General features: G+C 37.4%; 3 protein-coding genes and 1 non-coding gene across 4 annotated transcripts; 2 read left to right on the top strand and 2 right to left on the bottom strand.

Annotated features, from left to right (window-relative positions):
- TRNAC-GCA lies at positions 7-78 on the top strand. Its single transcript has one exon. It is a non-coding gene; the product is annotated as a tRNA-Cys (tRNA).
- LOC18586134 (elongator complex protein 1) lies at positions 396-6,693 on the bottom strand. Its single transcript, XM_018129189.1, has 6 exons — positions 6,255-6,693; positions 5,729-6,062; positions 2,475-5,544; positions 1,671-1,769; positions 1,257-1,575; positions 396-753 (listed from the first exon to the last, which is right to left on the bottom strand). The coding sequence occupies exons 1-5, from the start codon at positions 6,411-6,413 to the stop codon at positions 1,260-1,262; spliced, it is 3,978 nt and encodes a 1,325-aa protein (XP_017984678.1). The 5' UTR covers positions 6,414-6,693; the 3' UTR covers positions 396-753; positions 1,257-1,259.
- Positions 7,600-16,862, bottom strand: LOC18586135. Its single transcript, XM_007009332.2, has 11 exons — positions 16,696-16,862; positions 16,022-16,127; positions 14,660-15,610; positions 14,455-14,579; positions 13,748-13,912; positions 12,708-13,656; positions 12,110-12,613; positions 11,711-12,036; positions 10,865-10,963; positions 10,645-10,770; positions 7,600-9,740 (listed from the first exon to the last, which is right to left on the bottom strand). Exons 1-11 carry the CDS (start codon positions 16,819-16,821, stop codon positions 7,968-7,970), a joined length of 5,250 nt encoding a protein of 1,749 aa, XP_007009394.2. The 5' UTR covers positions 16,822-16,862; the 3' UTR covers positions 7,600-7,967.
- Positions 18,435-21,099, top strand: LOC18586136 (THO complex subunit 4A). The gene is made up of 5 exons (XM_007009334.2): positions 18,435-18,797; positions 18,967-19,080; positions 20,019-20,087; positions 20,167-20,351; positions 20,678-21,099. Exons 1-5 carry the CDS (start codon positions 18,624-18,626, stop codon positions 20,862-20,864), a joined length of 729 nt encoding a protein of 242 aa, XP_007009396.2. The 5' UTR covers positions 18,435-18,623; the 3' UTR covers positions 20,865-21,099.

Below are 21,162 nucleotides of genomic sequence, written 5' to 3' on the forward strand. Positions count from 1 at the left end.
ATATACGGGTCCATAGCTCAGTGGTAGAGCATTTGACTGCAGATCAAGAGGTCACCGGTTCGAACCCGGTTGGGCCCTTCAAATTTAATCCCTTTTACAATTAAACAATAAAAATACAATACCACTACTCTCCCTTCCCCTTTCCCTCTGGATTTTTCCCTTTTGGTTTTACATTACAAAGGAACGGCTTTGGATTCATGTTGGAGATTGGGAGATTCATTTACCTTTGGTGTTGAGACCAACCCTCGGCCAACTTCAACACCCAAAGTTGAAATCCCTCCCACATTTCCTTAACTGTAATTTCCATCAGTTCGCCATTTCCAGTTTTAAGCTTCTATGGCTTTGAAGTTCAATAGATGCTCTTTTAAGAAAGATGAAGAAGAAAGCAAACAAGGTAACAAAATTGGTTCTTGTATTGGGCAGTCACCCAATGCAATGATTAGTGACAAAAAGTATACAGTGTAAGATACAAAAATTACACCATCTTGTGGTTTAAAAGAAACTATATCTCACGTGCACTTGGCAGCCATATGATTCCCATTGATCTAATAACTGAGAATGAGAGACTTGAGTTAAAAACCATGAACTTAGCTATCTATCAATGGAACTTAACAAAAACATAATGAAATTAGGAGTGGAGATCGAAAGCTGCTTCAATAGAATAACGCCTCCTATTTCCTTAACCACAACCTTTTGTCTCAAAAATGGACACGGATTGCCTTCAGCAGCCCGTGTGTATAAGACAATTTATGCCTGTAGATACACAATAGCGAAAAATCAAACATAAGTTTTGGTGACATTTGAATCATGGCATGGATTCAGATGCTATCATTTAAAAGCACTAAGCATGTACAAAGAGCTAAATCATTGCACAGATTTTTTGTTTATGTATGCCTGTGGAGAAGGGCATTCATGTTTTGCAAGAGAGAATCCAGAAAGAACAGATGTGTGAATCCCAAACTCAGTTAACAAGGCTTTAACATTGATGTATTGCATATGAATAGCTATGAAACCCTAATATCAAGCCACGTGCAAAACACAAGTGCCATTGAATATCAGAAAGTTAAAATATGTGTAAATTATCAGGAAGTTACTTGGTGCGCTAGCTCTCTGATTTTTTTGACTTACTCTATGCTCATTTAATCTTGATGTCAAAACTCAAAAATATCTACGGAAAATCAAACAATATAAGATATAGTTCAATAATGCAGAAGTTTGAAACTGTAAGGGTGGTTATTGGCAAGAAATGAGCTAACCTGTCAAGGAGATAGGAATACTCTACAACGCCACGAAAAAGCATCTGAATCCTGCAGTTCAGCTTTTACTTTCTGTACATAACGCTCCAAAGTATGTGCACGCTCATCTATGCTATCATTAGACATTGTATCTTCAGCTAGTCTGACTGCTGCCATGTGAGATAGTTGAAAGTTCTCCCCCACATGTTGCAACTTCCGTGCAGTTTCTTCCTTGCCAAGCATTACAAGGGAAACCAACAAGGACTTGAGTTCACTCTTTGCTCCAGCTGTTAGAGACATGCCTTTCAAATGTTCTACGAGAGCCATCTCCTCACCAGGGCTACAATGTCAAGAAATGTTCTCAGAAAATTATGTCACCATAGATATAGCAAGGAAGAAAGAAGAGAGATCCTAACACTTTGAATAACCACATACCTGCCAGGGCGAATTTTTCCTCTGCTTCGTTGACGTCTTGCATCTCTAGCCTTGCTAGCCACAGTTGACCTGGTGGAAGCAGCAGAGCTTTTTCTTGTCCTGTTCATGCAAGAAGGAAGCAACACATTCAGACGAGAACAAGACTCAAAAAAAGGCCATCTGTATATACCATTGAAATCAGAAAACAGGCTCTGAGCTCCACCTTATTAATCATGCAACTTGTAGCACATTGAGAAGATATTTATAGTGTAGTGACATGCAAATGTATTCAGGCTATGATTAAAGTTAAGAAATACCCATATATGTTTCTCTTGGATCTCCAAAGAAGTGATAGTTTGCCAGAAAAGTTTGAGGATGCTCATAGAATAAACATAAACAAAGAAAAAAGAAATTGTAAATTGATAAAACATAATCAGTTGAGAAGGAAGTGATTATATTTGCTTAAATGCTAATATTTAGAAAAATAAAAATTCAAAAAGCACACAAAAAGTTGTCCTTTAGGTAGCTCTTTACAATTGAGAACAATGATACTTGTTATGAACTAAACAGAATTCAGTCATTAAATGATGGATTAAGGTTAAAGTTTCAATCAAATAAGGTTCTTCATTTATCTAGAAAGTAGAAAAAGAAAAAATCAACGAATAACAAGAATAAGTAAGCAACAAGGTATTGATGCACATGCATAAGTAAATATGACATGTTCTATAAACAGTAATGCCATGGATAAAATATAACCAAGAGATATGGTGAACCACAACAAGCTATAGAGCAACGCATATGACACTAAATATGCAGAACACATACCCTGTGGTGTAGACACTCATTCCACTGAATGTACTACTAGCTTCGGAAGCAGTATCATCATCAATATCATTTATCGACCTTTCTTCTGCCTGGAGCTTCGCTGCAAGCAACAATCTCCTTTGTCGAACAGCTAAATAGCGAGCCAAATATTTCCCCACTTTCTCCAACCCTTCCTTATATTCATCAATTAGGCTGCTTGCACAATCCAATGACGCATTTTTCACTTCAGAAACTAAATCCTCTCTCCTATGCAAAAAAGCAACCCTCAAAGCCTCCTCCCAGTCCCTAGCACTGATTAGCAAGTTGATCCCAACACTAATATCTCCACAATACTCCAAAGCAATTTTGCCAGCTTCTCCTGGTTTACCAAGGGCTTGGAGTTCTTCACAAAGCTCATGAGCCAGTTGCATTACTTCATCTTTTTCCAGCTTTATAAGCCCAGCAACTGTCAGCACACCACTCCAATTACCGCATTCACGATATGCCTTCAAAGCTTTTGGCAAACTGGAGCAACACAAATAAGTTGCAGCAGCATCTTCAAAGCATTTTTCATCACTAAGATGATCACCCCAAGCCTCAAGGACTTGCCCTCTCTTTATAGGATCAGTTATTAGCTGAAGTCCTAGAGGAAAAAGTTGAGGATTCTTCTTCACAAGGTTCATGCAATCAGCAAAATGGGCATCACCTGCAGATACAATGTGTCTGAGAGCTTTCTCAAACCTGTGCAGCCTAAGGTCAATGTTATAGCGCATCAAGAGAACAGGCAGACGATCCAATTCTTGGAGAAAGGGAAGAAATTCCTTAGGGTCCCGCTGGGAGTTCAGTGCCACAATAGCTGCAAGGTTCAAATCGTAAAGGCCTAAAGCAGCTTCAAAGACAGCATCTGAAACTGATAACCACAGGAGATGTTTCAGAGCTTCTTCAGAAGATGGGCAATTCATTCGTCTTGGGTCATCAGAATCTAATAGCTCCATCTCTCGGATAACTTTTACCCTCTCCAAAGCCTCTTCAAGAGCAGGGGGATCACTACGAGCCAGAGTGGTCAAAATACAGAGCTCCCTTGCAGGGCTTTCTGGTACTTGTTGCCCAAGAGCCCTCCTTATGGCCAGAAGGACTGATGACACCTTGTTAGTAGCATCTAAACTAGCATCAGAACCCTTCAAATCATTGGCTTGTAAATCCTTTTGCTCCTTGCAGTAAGGTAGAGAGAAAAACTTTTTGTAAAGTGTCTCTGTCATCTTTTCAGTTTTAATGGCACAGACAAACTCAGTTATGTAACTCAAATTGTTGACCTGCCTGACAAACTCTGAAGCTGATTGAAGAAACGCTTGCAACCCACAATAGTCAACAATCACATTAAAATCAATCCTGTGTCGCCTCACGATAAGAAGTGCATCCTTAAAGCGTTTTTGGTTCAAAGCATTGACAATTGAAGCTAGCACCAATTTTCTTGGATAGATGCATTCCAGATTTCCACGATTTGTTTGCAATATGACAGCGGCTTCATCTCCATGCAGGACACCAACAACTTTGGCCCCTTTTTCCCATATATTTATATAGTTAATATTTTCCTCTTCTTTTCGTTTGCTACCAATATGTACAAAATTCTCATATGTTAATTCCAGTTTTCCATGCAATATATCACTGATGTCAACAATAAAAAGCAAATCTTGTTTTGTTGCAAGAATCAAATGTGTGATCACATTGTCAGCTAAATTCGAGTAAAATGAAAAACTGCTGCAGTTGCTGCATAGTATTCTCCTACTGACATGCAGCCTACCCATATCATCAAGACCAAAAAGCAAGTGCTGCGATTGTTCACTGACACCAACCAGAACCACATTCATCCAGGGGCAAGATGAAGAAAAACTTATCTCATCATGTTTCAAATCTCTTCTGGTAATTCCCAACTTTGATGTATATTCAAAAACTTCTCCGCCATCAAACTGAACAAAAGCTGCACATCTTTTAGCAGGATTAGGAACAATCCCCATTACAAGTCCTTCCAACAAATTTTGATAGGAAACTTTTGCATGCCAGCCAGAGCATGTCAGTAAACCTGGCAAGTTATCCTCATAACAAGCAAGCTCAATTTCCTGTAAATAGAAACCACAAAGCCTATCCTCACTTGAAGGGGTTTGGAAAGAACAATTGCTGTGATTAAATCCATAATGAGAAACAGCTAGAAGCATGTGTGAATCCAGCCATATAAGATGTACAAAGGATCCCAAGGATGTTGCAGATACACATGGTTCTACGCTAAATTCTTTGCCCTCTAGTTCTTCCCAAGTATCAGGTGCAGGAAGCTCTGCAACACACAGACAGCCATTTGATAACAATGCAGCCAAACAATTCTTACCTTTCGTGGAATAAAAAGCCATTTCCCGAACAGCACTTGGAAAATTAAGGCTAAATAGATACATAGGAGGTGGCAATAAGGACAAAGAAAGGGGGGTCACAAGTATCTTGGAGTCATCAATAACCAAAGCTGTTGAGTCTCCAATGACAGCTGCGACCCAGATGAATTTGTAAACTGTGACCTGCCCACCAAGAGTCCAAGAGATTAATTGCTGTGGCTTTGTCGGATCCCACATGAACCTAACTCCATCTTTCCTCAAGTATTTGATTTCTTGCTTTAGATACCAATGATTGTTACAGAAAAACCAGATCTTAACAGAATCATAATTTCCAGATCTGACAATGGCTGCAAGAAGATCAGAACTGCAATTCCACTTCAGAAGTTCTACGGTTGCATCAACTGGTTCATTAATGCAAAACGAGCTTCTTTCTAACCCATTCCTTTCATAGAAAACTATTGATGGGCCAGCTTCTGGCTTCCTGTCACAGACAGCTGCAATTTTTGCTCCACTAGGCATCCATTCCAGAATAGCTCCCATTAATTCCTTTGGTTCTGAGGAAGTATGTAATGCTCCAGTATCCCGTTCCCAGACCTTAAGCCTCTTTTTCAAAGAAGAATTTGGCATCTCGCTCAGAGTGGCAAAGTACTTCCCATCACCTCTCCAAGAAATGGGGCTTCCAAAAACATCTCTGGACAAAAAATCCAGTTCATCTGAAGCCAGGAGCCAGTCAATAAATTACCAATATAATAGAGAACAGAAGTAAGTTACATAACAGAAAAATTGGTTATTTTCCTTATCCCACATTAGCATGATAGTGAAAAATACAGAAAAAATTAATTGCAGGCAGAAAAAGCAGTAAAAAAAAATCAGAGAATAATGGAGAAAAGTCCTTACGTACGTCAACTCCTTCAGGATGGTCCTCCAATGCAGTCTCATACAACAAATCCCAATCATGCGTCATCACCAGTAATTGCCCAAAACCAGTAGTCACACCAAGAAGATCTCCATCTGGACTGGGTGAGATGCACTTGACTCCACCCTCCACCTGACCGACAACTTCTGTTTCCTTCCCATCTACGTTATGCAGCAGCAAAAGCCCACTAGAAGTACCCACTATCAATGCTTCTTTCTCCATAAGATAATCAAAAGAAGTAATGACATCCTCAGGCTCCAAACCCAAGGGATCGATTTCTGCTTGCAAAGGACCTTTAGTCCATGCCCTTTCATTCTGAAACATTTAAAGACTCGTGTCAGCAACTATAAATTCTACAAAATGCTGCATTGAAAAGGCCAAAAATTTCTACAAACGATATATAAAAGTTGCATACTTAACAATCCCATTTAAATTTACACCAATTGTATGTAACTCATCAAAAAAATTATAAAAAAAAAAAACAAGGAGAAGAGGAGAGCGGCATACTTGGAAAGAAGAAAGATGGAGGGTGTAAATGAGATTATCCGAAGAAGCAAAGAAGAAGCGATTTCTCTCGATATCATATGCAGCGAACAGTAATACTTCGCCTTCTGACTGTAACTCAAGATTCGAAGTAATCTCTGAGTAAAGCTTCAGGTTTTTCATTTTTTCGTTTCTCAAGTAACGGAAGACCCTAGCGGAAAATCGAAGCCAAAATAAGGGTTTTGATGGGGCTTAAGCCTTGCGAAAGGAGGCTTTTTTGCATTCACTTCTGAAAAAGGACGGAGCTTTCATTTAACTATTGCCAAACCTAGTTAGAGAAACAAAAACTTCTTATTTTTGACTAATTTGCCCCTATTTTTTTTCTTTCTCTCAATTTTTTCCTTCTAATTTTTTTTCCTTTTTGTGAATAATTAGAATTCTAACCGATGATTTTTTCTTTTTTTTTAATAAATTCTAGCTAACGACAGAAATAATTAATAATTTAGAATGAATTGTTTTTCTCCTTCTATAAATTATAATTGCAAATTTAATCATAATCATGTGCATAAATAATATAAATTTTTATTGTTTACTTGTCATATTTTCGAATTCATACCATTCAAACTATTATATTTTTAAACCCTTTTATCTTTCTTTTTTTTTTTATAAAAACTTACTATGAATAATATAGATTTTGAAGTAAATTTTAAACTTTATTCATTCTATTTCCAAATTCATACTACTCAAACTATTATATTTTCAAATTCTGTCCTTTAGTTTTTCAAAAAACCTTACCGTCAATAATATAAATTTCAAAATAAATTTTGTTTCGAACTTTTTTTATCTTTTACTTTGTTAAGAGTTAACAGCTTGACAATACGATGAAAAGCTTTCTAATCTTCTCAAAACTGGTGAAATCAAGTTGTAATTATCTTTATAATAACCCTTTAACCACTTCTAATGTAAAATTTAAAATTCGGCAGTCGGCCTTTCCAACGTCTCATTTTTCTTCTTCCAGATTGGGTTAGATTTCAGTTATCTCCACAAGTATTAATAACTTAGAATTTGACCAGTTGCACACCTGAAAAGAAATTGGTATACAGCTGTGTACGTGGGTTGAGTCCTCCGAGTTGCAAAATGAGCATTCACCATTCCACTAAACCGGCTCTTTTACCTGCAGATATATACCCCAAAATCCAAACCTATGGATGCTTTGCATTTTCTTCCCTGCTCAAACTCTAAACAAGCATATTTCATAGATTTTATGCCTTCTTCTGAGTACCATAGCGCAGTCGAGAGTCCCTATTTGTTGTCAAAACCTTCAAGAAAACATCAACAGGTAAAGAGACAGCCGAGGAAGAAGAGCGAGTGAAACGGGAAGAAAAGAATAAGGATTGAACTCAACTACATCAAATGAGTACAAAATATGGGTAATTACACTTGATTAAGAAGAAAAAGCAACACAAGAAATAAGGAAAAGGGAGCACAAAAATAAGGTTTACATCTAAGATGACCTTTCACCTATTCAGTATTCATCAAAGATATCACGTGTTTGATTTTGTTCCTATAGTTTGTATATTTCTGTGTTACCTGCTCTCACATCTATCCCTCCTAACTGGGTTACAGCAGAACTGGCTCAGTATTTACCTTGCCAAAATTTTTCCCTAATATGGTATCATCTCAAGTAAAAGCGCTGACTCTACCAACCTAACATTATACAATCTTTAAGAAAAGACTTCAGTCAAGTTCAATACCCCTTTCTCTTGCTGCTTCCACAACGGCATTCCCATCTCCATTAATCTTAGTTACCTTGTGATAACATTGCCACAATTTGAGGGAGAATGGATATACTGATAAAGCCTTTTTATAGTACCTTTTAAGTATGGTTTCAGTGCCCAGAATATTGCCCAGTATGTCTGCAGCCTTTACCCATACATACTCAGGCGGAATGGGGACAGCATGAAAGATTGCATTCACCAGGGTAGAGCCAACCCAAAATAAAAGACCGGGAGAAATGTCACTATAGCTGTCTCCTTTGCTTAACATCTTACTCACGGAAAACACTAACTCATAGTTGGATGGTGCTATTCCCAAGATAGCTTCCACAAAATCAACTAGATTCTTTGGCTCAGTTATGTTTTGGGGCAAAAGAGATGGCCCGTGCCACACTTCAAGAACCAAGTTCACAAGATAAGAATCGACTAAGACTGGACTCAGAATGTTTCTAACAAGTTGCTGGACTCTTGACTTCTCAATCTTGCCGATAAAATGTCTAGATAGTGGCTCAGAGACTGCAAAAGACCGGGCAGCATCCAAATACATATTCAAAGTGTTAAGCTGCCAACTAATAGGAATGCCCTCCTCGTGAGACTCATCGTTAAGCAAAAACATGGCATGCTCCTTTACACAAAGATTGAAACCCATGGCAGTAGCAGCCCTCAATGCCAGGTCAATAGCTGAGCGAGCCTCAACACAATCATTCTGCAAAAACTTATAAAGAAATTGATTAAGATATCCAAACATCACATCCATCTGATTAGAGCTAGGTGCCAAAAATTCAGGCCTTGACGTTGAACCCAATTCCAGAGAGACAAAGGAGTTCCCACCATCTATTGCATTCAAATTTTCACTTTCAGGGTACTGCACTTTCCAAACTGAGTGATACCAGCGTGTCATGAGTTTTTTGACAAGAGCAGGTTTTCCATTTTGTTGGGCATAGTCAGCATACTGGTTCCAGATACACTGAATTCCAGGGGCTTCTTTTGGCCAGTTACAAAGGGCTTCTTCAAAGCCGGTAAAAGCCAAATTCCCAGAATCATTTTTTTGCACTCGTGCTGATATCAGAACAAGTTCTAAGCAAGATGGGTACAACTTTATGTATTTTTCCAACAAATTTTGACTGCATTCAGATCTATCAAGTGCCACCATACACCTAATGTGGTTGAGAGCAAAAAGTTGTGCTGATCTGAGATCAATTTCACTCTTAAATGTTTCAATATTGATGTACGAGTCAACACAACTTACTACCATTTCTAAGAACTGCACAACCTTTTTCTTTTCATCATCGCCCAGATGAACTGAGGGCCATTCAACTGGAAGGAGTTCTTTCTCACGCTCTAACCGCTGCAGCACAGCATCTGGCAGCTTCCTGTAAATAACCAAGTAAATACAAGAAACCCATAATACACATTTGTCAGAAATTGTTAAGCATGTGAGGATATCAGTAAACATCGGAGAATGCGGCCCATCGGAATTTGTTGTAGAAGGTAAGAGTCTATATATTGTTTGGATGGCTTTCTCAACATTCCCAGATATGCACAAACAATCCATCATCTGCAAAAACAGGTCTAGGATGCATGCACTAGTATGCATTTCATCCTTCCCAGAGGAAGATGCACCACGGCAAAGTGCTGAAAGAGCAGCTTCATATGCAACCAACCGATCATCAAGTTGTTTTCGACTGTTGATGTACATAAGCCAAAGTTCGTACGATCCTTCATTGTTTCTGACCTGAAGACCAAGAGGACAAGTATTCCCAAACAAAAGGTTTGAACTTCATTTGAATTCTCTAAAGGGGGAACAAGGATGCATGTCTGCATGTGTTAAACCAAACACATCCACATACACATATACACAGAAATACATTCTTAAATGTTTGGTGTGTGCATGAGAGATATGATGCTGCCTAAGTATACGCAATATAATACAAGTTTAATGCCAAACAAAGCAAATTTTAATATACCAAAAGAATAAATATTTGAAAGAACATAATACATTAAATTTACACACATACACAAATATCTAAGGAAGTGATGGCAAGGAAGTTATTAAAAGAGGAACAACCTTAAGCAAGCCAAAAAGAATGACACATGGACAAATACTCACACATAAAAACCAATAACAACAGCGTTCACATATTCTATTATTGACACCCCCCGCCCCCCCGCCCCCCCCAATCCAAAAACTACCATTACCACCATAACAATAATTGTAACAAGCTCACACAAGCATCATGAATGGACAAGTAATTTCTTTTAGTTTCTCTGCTTTTATTCCATTCCCACCATCACAAGGAGAGTAATATAGCATTTGAAAATAGTGAGCAGTAAAAGCAGGATACAAACAGCTAACAAAGATATTAATAGCATGCATAAGACAATGGGCGGTGCAATGAGTTTCCAAATGAAGAGAACTTCTTTGTAGAAACCAAAAAAGTTCCTCCAGGCATGTAGATGCTAGTATGTGCATGAACTCCCATTAGGAGGGCTAACCAACAAATTCCATTACACAAAAACCTCTGCATATCAGCATGAAAAGTTACCATAAAATCAATAGCACGCCCACTAAAAGAATGGATTCCTGACGTGCAGAGACTCCATAGAATTATTTAAACCAGGCATAAATAATAACATACCGCATAAGAGAACATGTCATCCTTCCCAACGAATGTCATATGGGTATAGCAGATAAGCAGATAAACAATCCAGAGAATTTCTGATGCTGGATCAGCCTCGAGGGCTCGTGAGAGCAAAGAAAGAGCCTGCAAAACTTAAAAAAGGGGAGTTGATGACAGAAACAGAAGTGTAGCGATGTGAATACGAAACAAAAGTTATCTAACAGGTTGCTAAGGTTACCTTTTTCATGCCCTCCATTCTGTTAACCTCCTGGTTGAGAATAAGCAGAGCCATCTCCAAGGACTGGGCATTCATACCTAAAGCTTCGTTGAGCTTATTCTGAGTACACACCATGGAAAGGAGAGTCCAAATTAGAATATGGACTTAAACAACACAATATGACAGTTTGTCATTTATAATACAGAAAAAAGAATACAAACATATCTTTATGGTAATGGTATTAAATAACCATAAATGTGTGAAAGCAAGCAGTAACAAAAACTTGAAAAACTACAAGAGGCCTCGTTTTTTTCCCATCTTGGATTGAGCATCAGGCTTTTCTAATGGGTATGATTATAGGTAATCGTCCAAAGAAAACTTGACATCGGTTAGAGAATGTATTTTAGAAAATATAACCAAGCCTTTCCTCACATCTCACAATTAACAAAAGATTATTAAAAAGTCAATGGAAGGTCAACTCAGAACAAGGGACTTAAACAAGGGATACTTGATAGTAAACAGAATGATTTAGGGAATTAAGATGGATTAAAGTTGCACGTGTCTATAGCATAAATATTAGGCCAGAAGTTTGTAAAGCTATAATTCACCAAACAAAAAGATCATAGTGCTCAAACCAAAAGAAAAGGCAAGACAGTACAGAGAAAACACTGGCCAATAATAACCAAGACTAAGCATATATTTCTGAGCAAGGCATGTTCTTAGGTGCCAATTAAATCATCCTTTAAATTCTAAAAAGGATATAATTAATAAATAGCAAAGCAGAAGTTGGGATTCACCAATAACTATAATCATGTCATGCAAAACCTTAAACAGCAGAGAAATAATATAGAATATATAATTACAAACCACTATCCCATTTCTACTCTGGAAATATGACGATTGTCTATTCCAGCTGCCATGCACTTCAATCCGACCATCACTGCCATCCAAGAACGGCTCATCTGTAGGCAGATCTTTCTGGAGCAAACTTGATAAAGTTATGCAGATACTGAAACACTTCGACCAGCAGTGTGCATTTCTCCAAGTCACAACAGATTCATGTGGATGTGGATCAGCTTTCAAAATATCTAAGCTGACAATATAAGTTGGTGAAATGAAAACATCGTGACACTTGGAAGGTTTTGTTGAACCATTACTTCGCTGTTGACATGACATGAGACCAAGCTGACATTCTGCAAAAGGATGATTTCAATAAGGTAAGCAACAACATACAGATTTCCAAAGTTATAATAGAAATATTCATACCGGCTATGTCAGAATCATCATCTGCATTCTGAGATGCATCTCTCTTAGAAAAGTCCTTAACATGTTGAAAGGGGCATTCATCATTGTTGCATTTTCCTCGGATATCATACATGCAGAGTGGCCAAAATGGGTCCACTGCAATAGTGCACATATATGAGCCCATTTCTTTCCCAGATAAACCCCGAACAACCTCCTCTAAAGAGTTTGCTATCTGACCAGACCACTGAATTTCGTCAAAGTTGACATAAGCACCCTCTTTACGGTAGAAGCGGTCCTCTCTTTGTCTAGTGACCGCAGCCATGACCCTCACATGGCCTATTGCACTCCTCAAAATGGAAGAAGGTGAAAATATTATAGATGTAGCTGAATAGTGACATCCAATGGAAAATCCATTGTCCTCTGAATTAGCTGCTGAGAAAAACTCTGAAATATTCTTTTTTTCATGGTGCTGGCTCTCATTCTGCACCAGAGCTACTGATATAACTTTATTCAGTTTTTCAGGACCTGAATCAGGAAATAACTATTATTAAATTATTTTTCAACTAAACCCTTCAAAAAGACAGACTGTTAAAACAATGTTCGTAATGAAATAAGTTACCTGAAACATCAAATAATTGCTTTTTTTCTGCCTCTGAGAGTGTAAGACTGCCATTACTCACCTGGGTCTTTTCACTTTTAACATCATTTTCTGCCCCTCGTTCAACAGCAGGCTCTCCATGGTCACATGAATCAATGTTCTTTGATGAAGTTCTCACTCCCAGGCGTGCAAATAGTTCAGACCTTAATGTTGCTTCAAGAAGCAAAGAATCCTGATTATTAGACTCATTATTTGCATTCTTTTGAGTTAGTTCAGACTTTTGCTTCTTTTGCTGATACTCAGGACTGGGTTGAACAGAATCATGATCCATTGGAGATGTCTCTTCATCTTCATCTGCTGAAATAATTGGACTACAAGGAGATCTTACTTTGTTTGCAGCATTGTTGCTATTATGATGAAATGGCTCTGATGTACTAGCATCTGGCTCACTGCATGGTTCAGAACCCAAATTTTGTCCATTCTCATGCTGGTGAGACATAGTGCGAGGAGCTATGTTGATACATTGGATATTTGGATCATAAGCTGGTTCGTTAAAACCATCATAGTCAGGCTGTAATCTATGACTTGACATTGGTACAAGATCCATATTTTCACGTACATTGTCTGAGGTATCCAATCCAATCCCAGAGTGTTCATGTTGCCTAGAGGACCACACTAAACTGGAATCATCCACAATAAAAGATCTAAAACGGGCTGAACAAAGTTCCCTTTCACGATAAAGATCTCTACATCTGGCATTAGCTTCAATCAAAGCTCTCCGGGCTTTTCTGTACGCTTTGAGAGCATTTCTTTCTTCAATTTCACAAATGCGTCTGTGCTCTTGTGCTTCCTCTAGCTCTTTGTCCAGTTTTTCCTCAATTTCATCTAAAGAATGTATATCTACATTACAATGACCTGAGACATTTACATTACCCAAACAGTTCCACAGATTTGCTGTATTTTGAGATGTCTGAAAACATTGATTAATCAAGTCTCAGTATAGTCATAATGATACCAAATAAAGTTCCAAGAATTATATCACCATACATAATAAAACAGACCTGACATTTTTCGCTGTAATAGGGTTCAAGTGTCTTATCACCAGATATGACTTCACAACCATTGCTCCCTTTGGTTAAGTTCAGTTCTCTTGTTGCTTTGCTTTGTGAAGAACTTGGTGGATTATGTAAACCAACCTTTGTTGGATGATTTAACTCAGCAGTACTCTGCAAAGATGCAGAGCTATTAACTAGTACACACAAAAATTTTTGATGATTGTGTGAAGGCCCTCATTTGGAACTGGATTTTTGAGATTATTCTAATTTTATGAAGATAAAACTCAATTTTGTCTATTCATAATTTAGCACCAAAAAATTTACAACAAGGTATTCATTAATCATTTAACACATTGAACACCAACTGCAACAATATAAATGAAGATTAACCACTTTCTTCCACACAAGTAGATGATGCAAAATATGCCAGAAATTGGAAGGTTCAGTTTACCAATATCTAATCAAACCTTGAGACATGATCTTTGCCACATATCTGTATAATATTATAAAATTTTAAGCACATTGACATTAACACATAATATGAAGCAAGGCCTATCAAAATGAAACAGAGATCAAGAAAAAGCTCAGAGAATATAACGAATATAACATTCAAGCAGGCTGGAAAACAGATCTGACATATTAACGATACAGTGCCAATATTATTATACATTAAAAAAACATAGGGTAATGAGCATCTTAAAACATTAACTTACCAAATTATTTGGCAAAGCACCAGGACTTATCTTTGTTAAGGATGCAGTCTGGTTTGCCAAAACACTCAGATCCACCTGCCTACTGGTCCTTTTGGATTGATGCAAATTTGTCTGCGGGTCAACACCTGCAGATCGAAAGAACCCTGTCAGTCAGAACATCCATGGAATGTTAAAAGATAAAACCTCAAGAAGACAGATTGTTCACCATCTTTCACCACTTTAGATGTATCATCTGATGAAACATCAACCAACTTATCATCTTTTTTTTGCCATTTAATGCTTGATTTGGCTTTGCTTGGAACTACTTTCTTGCTATGATCAACTTTATCCCTGCTCCGCAAACTGTTTGTCTCCAATTGTTGGTCTTTTGACACTAAATTAGATTTTAGAAGATGTACCTCTTGTTGAGCATCTGAATTTAAATGGGTAAAACTAGATTCACTGATTTTCAAGCGTTTTTTGTCTGGTTCTTTTGGATCTAATGGACCAGCATCCACTGAAGTTGGAGTCCACTTCCTTCCTGCACCATTGTCCAGGTTCAAAGTTGAAGCTGAAACTGCTTCCTTGTTTTGCTGGGCAGCCTTAAGCTTCAATTCACTTTCCCGAAGTGCAATCTGCTGCCTCAAGTCCTGTAGCTTACTATTGTTCAAACCCACACCTAGATCATACCCAAGATCTTGGCTTGCCATATTTTTGTTTCGGGGATTTAAGTATCTAATTCGTGACCCTTGATCAACTGCTGAAGGACCAGCAACTCTGGAATTGGCCCCACCATTGATTTTGGTCATTGATGAGCTAAATGTACGGCTTAAAGGTTTCTTGGGAATTACTCTGGTAATGTTTCTGGAAGTCTGGCCCAACTTGTTCGACTTTGGTGCAGATGAAGTAACGGGTCTCCGACAACCATCCGTAGTTGAGTTAGCTTTATGTTCAACAGTTCTCTGTTGGCTGCACTCTTCAGAGTCACTACCGCTTTCATCATCTGTGAAGCGTATTACAAGATTATTGCTGCCTCCAGAAGGTGCATACCAACTGGGATTACTGGATTCAAATGGCAACCGATTCTTCTCGATATTCTTCTGACTCTTTGGTGGAACTGATTGTCGTGACGGAATATCAACAGTGCTGGCAAGATTATTACCAGAAACAGTGTTCCCTATCAACCAGCAGATATATAACATACAATATTAAAATATCAGAACATACGCATTAATTGTGCACACAATATTAGGAAAACAGCCCATCTTGAAGCCACCCCCAAAACTTAGAAGGTAAAAGACATTTAAGTTTCCAGATGTTGTGGCAAAGGCAGTAGAAGGTGAAACGAAATCTCGAGAAAAACTAAGCAAATAACCAACTTAGAAATGTCCCTTTAAGAATTTCTATAACTAATCCATTAAACAGCAACCACATAGTGCATTGATTAAAGTACATTACACACTTGTTTAATATACAAACAGGACATATAAGTCAACCATTGCAACAAAAATAAGCTCCTGATATGTCAAAAGCATTGAAGCTGCTGTAGAATCTAGACACTCGCCTTGAGATGATTAGAAAGACTTACCTGCCAGATTCGGTGGTGGCGATTTCACTGCCGAAGGTGCCGAAGTGGGCCCTGAAGGAGGTGCAACAGTACCACTGGACTGCGCAGTGGAGCAACCTTGATTTTCCTGTGATACCCCAAAAAAAAGCATTTAATAGAACAAAAAGTCACAAGTAATTTTTTCAATTATAACAAAGCCCACTAAAGCCTGCCTCAGCTTCCATGATTTCACAATACAACAACAATTTTTAAGCACATTTAACTAAGCCTAGTGGAAAAAGTGCGGATGCAATTGGACATAATTAACTTTTAAAAAGTAAAAAAATTTACTCCATATAAAAACTAAGCTACTAAGCCGCCAAGAAAGATTTATTAGCCCTCATATATCTCTTTATTAGAGATCTTAAAAGACCAAATCATTTTCTTTTCCTTTTCTCATTTCTCAGCAACCAAACACAGTCAAACCGTTACCATTATCAAAAGTTCAAGAAACCCAAAATTAAAAAAAAAAATCTATATACCATCACAATATATCGAGAAAATTTAATGAAGGATTCGCCATTAACTGCAAGACTTTCCTCTATTACCTCAGCAGCCCGAAAAAGCAACAAATACAAATAAAAGAAAGTTATAAAAAGATGAAGAAAATGAGAGGAAAATTAGGGTCAACGAGATAAAGAGAGAGAGGCATATACGTCGTCGTATGAATCGGAGAGCTCGCCTTCTTCTCTAGTTTTAGAAGCTTCGATGTCTTTGATAGGGTTTGCATTCTTTGAATTTGAAGCCATGGCTTTGGCTTTGAGCTCATCGATCTTCTCCATGAAATTCAACAATAAAAAAAATTAAAAAGAAAAAAAACTCGTCTTTATACTGGGGGCAAGCTTTTTCTTCTTACAAAGGAGGAAACGGTCTTTTCGAACGTACGGTGAAACGGGCTGTGGAGGAAAATTGTGATGGTGGGAAAGGAATCGAGGGTAGGAACGAAACGCGGGCGAAGTCTTTCAATGACGGAAATACCCTTCATCTGGTTATTAATTTACGCGCTGAGGGACTTTCTTCGCTGCGCTGGAGGTTTGAAGGCCGAAGGGCAGTTAAGCACTGACGTCATAAATAAAACGAGCATGAATTTCTTTTTTTAGATCCGCTTGCCTTTTTTTTATTTCTTTTATCCAATTAAGTTAATTCAAACAAAGAAATATATTTATTTATTGCCCCCTGCTTTAACTTGGCTTTTACTACCAACAACCCAAAAGGAAAGGCCAAGGCTTCAACTTGCCAAATGGCCACGTGGAAAGCGAAATTTGGTAGGAAACTTTACAGTCATGCAAACAATTCCATCTTCATTGACTAGTTGACTCAATTATTTGTCTCGATATAAAATAATCATTGATTGGAGTTGGTATGATATTTAAACGAACTCTTAAATTATTTAAAAAATTTTAAATAAATTATTATTTTTATTATATTTTATTTATTATTTATTTTATATTTTATTTTAAATTTAAAAAAAATTATATAATAATTTATTAACTGTTATTAAATAAAATATTATTTATAATTTAATATTAAATGATAATAACATATCATAATAGATAATGACATCACATACCGATATAGTATCATGACGTCACATACCGAGATATAGTATCATGACGCCACATATCGATATAGTATGATAACATGATTCTATAATATTTTTTATCATTTATATAAATACCATGTTAACGTCATGTAAATATTGACAAATGACGTTTTGATTAATGGTATTTAATTAATCATTAATCATAAAGGTATAATTAATGAAAATAAAATATAAAGATTTGATTAAAAAAAATAAAAATAATAATAATTAATTTAAATTTTATTAAACAGTTTAGTGTTTTTTAAACAATTATACCATTTTAGCTTTAGCTTTATTGATACTTGAAAGAGATAATTTTTAATGAATTTGTCACTTTGTCAATGCTGTCATCTCATTATAAATAAAATTAAGAAGTTTGGAATCCTAAAAAATAAATGCTCATAATTTTTTAAAATTATTTATTTTAAAAAATTTTAATTTCTTACCTTTACACATTTATGAAATAACACCTTATGATTAAATGATAATGTATAAGTATTATATATTGACAATCAATTAAATATAAATTAATTCTTAGAAACATATTTGCTTTCATAATTCCTATTACAAGAAAATAAAGCAAATACTACTTTAATCGAAGCAAAATTAAGCAAATATAAGATTTAATATTCTATTTTTTTAATACTATTTAATTTTTAAAATAAAATTTGCCAAGCAGCAAATAGGCCCACTAAGCAAGAAGACAACTTTAATATTTGAACCCCAAAAAAGGCTACCTCAATCCCGTCCAATAGGCCCAGCATCTCATAAGCGGGACCCAACCCAAAGATCCACTCAATTCCTCGTGTCTCTGAAATAAACCAAGGTGAACGAAATTCTCGTGCCTCGGTAAGACCCTGCACTTTCCTCACTACCCCTGCAAAAACCTTCTTCACTTTCCCGGTTTTCCACTCTCAAGAACCTCAAGAAGACAATAACCCTAAAAGCACTCCTTTGCAAGAAGAAAAAAAAAAAACCAGCACCGACTTCAATTTCCCGAAAATGTCCAGCTCACTGGACATGTCCCTCGACGAAATCATCCGTAATAGGGGCAGATCGGAAGGGCATTTCCGTGATTCCAGACGCAAACCCCATGGCTCAGGCCCTGGCCCTGGCCCTGATCGTCGTGGCCCCACTCACGACCCGCTCAGGACCAACCCGTACCCGGTTAGACCCGTAAGTTTCTAATGCCTCAACACAGAAAGGAAATGTAGAGATACTGCACGTATATAATTATTTAACTCAATTGTTTTATTTCTGTTACTTGGAAATTTATTTGAACGGTTGTTTTCCACGCGCTTGGGACGTGCGTGCGTTCACGCGCGTATGAATTCGGCAAATGCAGGTGCCAACAGCAGCAGCATGGCATGGGCAGTTGGTTTCGAGTGGAGGATCGGATATGGAGGCGAAGCTATGCATATCGAACCTGGATTACGGTGTTTCAAATGAGGATGTCAAGGTTTGTCTTTTTTCAATTCTTTGTTTGCGGATTTGTATGTTGTTATAATCTTACTTTGTTTTGTTTGCGAATGTGTAGCGGTTGTTTGTTAAAAGAAAAAATGTGGGTTGGTGTACTTAGCTGCTAGAAGAATAAGATTTAGGTGATCATTGGATATGGAGTGAAGTAGTTCTTTTGACCGTAAGAAACTGTGGAGGTCGATATTACTCAGTGGAGGAGAATTTGTAATGTGGGCGTTCTTGTACACAAGTTGAATTATTTTTGACTACTTGCCTAGTAGAGTGTAAGCATTGAAGCATGTCGTGATTAATGGTTTGTCTTTCATAATTTTGGGAGTTGATTGGTTTGGATTACAATTCTGCAGTTAGGTTTGTAATGAGCTATGAGCATGCGTTCATATGTATTTAGAACATGACGAATGCTTTTTCTTTAGCATTTAGTACTCTAGGTCTTTCTCTTCGGTCTAACGAGCTGATGAAGAATGTATCGCTGTATGAACAATAATGTGTTTTTCACAGAAGGAAAGGTTGGCAGCCGAGAAGTTGGTTCCTAGTTATAATATCAATATTGCTGGTTGGTTGCATATGTCTGCAATCCGTGGCAGTGCAGTATAGTAGTGCAGCAGGACTGAGGTATATGGCAGTTGAGGTTGTGGAGGTCATTGAGATTTTACGAATTTAAGTTGATTGAAACTGTCTGTTAAAAGCCTAATGCATATTTTATTGGAAATATTGCTAGAAACTATAATGTTCTTTTGAATTTGTATTATATTCACTTTTAGTCTTTCCTTTCGGTAATTTACCTATCTCATGGCTTATCCTTCTTGTCAACCATCATTTTGGGAAGCTGCATATAGCTTTATCAGTTCTCAGTCTGTAACAAATTAGAGAATATCGTTGTTTGTTACATTTTGTCATGACAACATCTTCAATTTGTAGGTGCTTTTCTCTGAGGTTGGTGACTTGAAGAGGTACTCTATTAACTATGATAGGAGTGGAAGATCTAAGGTATCTACTCTCGGTTCAAGTTTGAAAGCCAAGTCAGATTTTTTTCATTTTGCTGCTAAAAATTTTATATTTCTTTTAGGGAACTGCAGAAGTAGTCTTTTATCGACAGACAGATGCTTTGGCAGCTATCAAGAGATACAACAATGTTCAACTTGATGGGAAACCGATGACCATTGAGCTTGTGGGAGCAAATGTGGTTATGTCTGCTCCTATCCCTCCAACCAATAGCAGCATTGTGAGAAATCCTAATGTGGCTTTTAGAAGGTCTGAAGTTGAATCGTTTTTCGTAGTTATTTTGCATGATAATAATTTTCCTGTCTCTTGCTTTTTATTCAAGTGTTCGAATAACTTGTTTCTGCTGCTTCAACGAGAATTTTTAAATCTGCTTAATAATTCCTTGAATGTTCTGTTTGACCCATGTGCCTTCACTTCGGCGACTAGCCAGAGAGATTGAGATGGGCACTAAATGCCTGGTTTTGCAAAAAATGAAATTTATTCATGTTGGAATTTTCAGCATCTGCTCTGTACCTAGGTGCAGTTCATTGATACTCCCAATTCAAACTGACATGATTGACTTTGTCCCTGGACAGGGATCAAGAAAAGGTGGGAGGAAGTAGATGGGTTCATGGCGGTGGTAATGGACCTAACGGTGGTGGTGCTGGCCGTGGATTTGCTAGGAGACGTAGACAAGGTGGACACGTTGGACAGAAACTATCTGCAGAAGATCTTGATGCTGACTTGGATAAGTACCACTTAGAAGCTACAAAAATTAAATGATGTCCTGTCCTCTGCTATTTGCTTGTCCAATTAGTCTTGTCTAGGTGGAACATTGGCTGGTTTCTTTTTTGGGGAAAGAAGAAAAAGTGGGTGTGTAGTTGGAAACGATGTGGCAGACATATGGAGCGTGGTCTTTTTGACTCTAATTGGACACAAATTTAAGATCCCAATTTTGTTATGATGGTGACATTGTTTGGTGCTGTATATTCTCCTACATTTTTTTGTCCATTCTCCATCATAGTTTTGAGATTTTCTCCCTACATTTGCTTGTTGAACTCAGAAGGCCCACCTTGCAAAA

This window comes from Theobroma cacao, chromosome 10, assembly GCF_000208745.1.
Source record: "Theobroma cacao cultivar B97-61/B2 chromosome 10, Criollo_cocoa_genome_V2, whole genome shotgun sequence".
NCBI classification, from domain to species: Eukaryota; Viridiplantae; Streptophyta; class Magnoliopsida; order Malvales; family Malvaceae; genus Theobroma; species Theobroma cacao.

Coding starts and splice junctions, on each gene's coding strand:
- LOC18586134 (XM_018129189.1), bottom strand. CDS start 6,413: ATGAAAAACCTGAAGCTTTACTCAGAGATTACTTCGAATCTTGAGTTA. Junction 6,063..6,254: donor TCCATCTTTCTTCTTTCCAA/GTATGCCGCTCT, acceptor TAAATGTTTCAG/AATGAAAGGGCATGGACTAA. Junction 1,770..2,474: donor ATGAGTGTCTACACCACAGG/GTATGTGTTCTG, acceptor TTGCATGAACAG/GACAAGAAAAAGCTCTGCTG.
- LOC18586135 (XM_007009332.2), bottom strand. CDS start 16,821: ATGGAGAAGATCGATGAGCTCAAAGCCAAAGCCATGGCTTCAAATTCA. Junction 16,128..16,695: donor TCTCCGATTCATACGACGAC/GTATATGCCTCT, acceptor GGGGTATCACAG/GAAAATCAAGGTTGCTCCAC. Junction 14,580..14,659: donor ATCTAAAGTGGTGAAAGATG/GTGAACAATCTG, acceptor TTCGATCTGCAG/GTGTTGACCCGCAGACAAAT.
- LOC18586136 (XM_007009334.2), top strand. CDS start 18,624: ATGTCCAGCTCACTGGACATGTCCCTCGACGAAATCATCCGTAATAGG. Junction 18,798..18,966: donor ACCCGTACCCGGTTAGACCC/GTAAGTTTCTAA, acceptor CGGCAAATGCAG/GTGCCAACAGCAGCAGCATG. Junction 19,081..20,018: donor TTTCAAATGAGGATGTCAAG/GTTTGTCTTTTT, acceptor TTCAATTTGTAG/GTGCTTTTCTCTGAGGTTGG.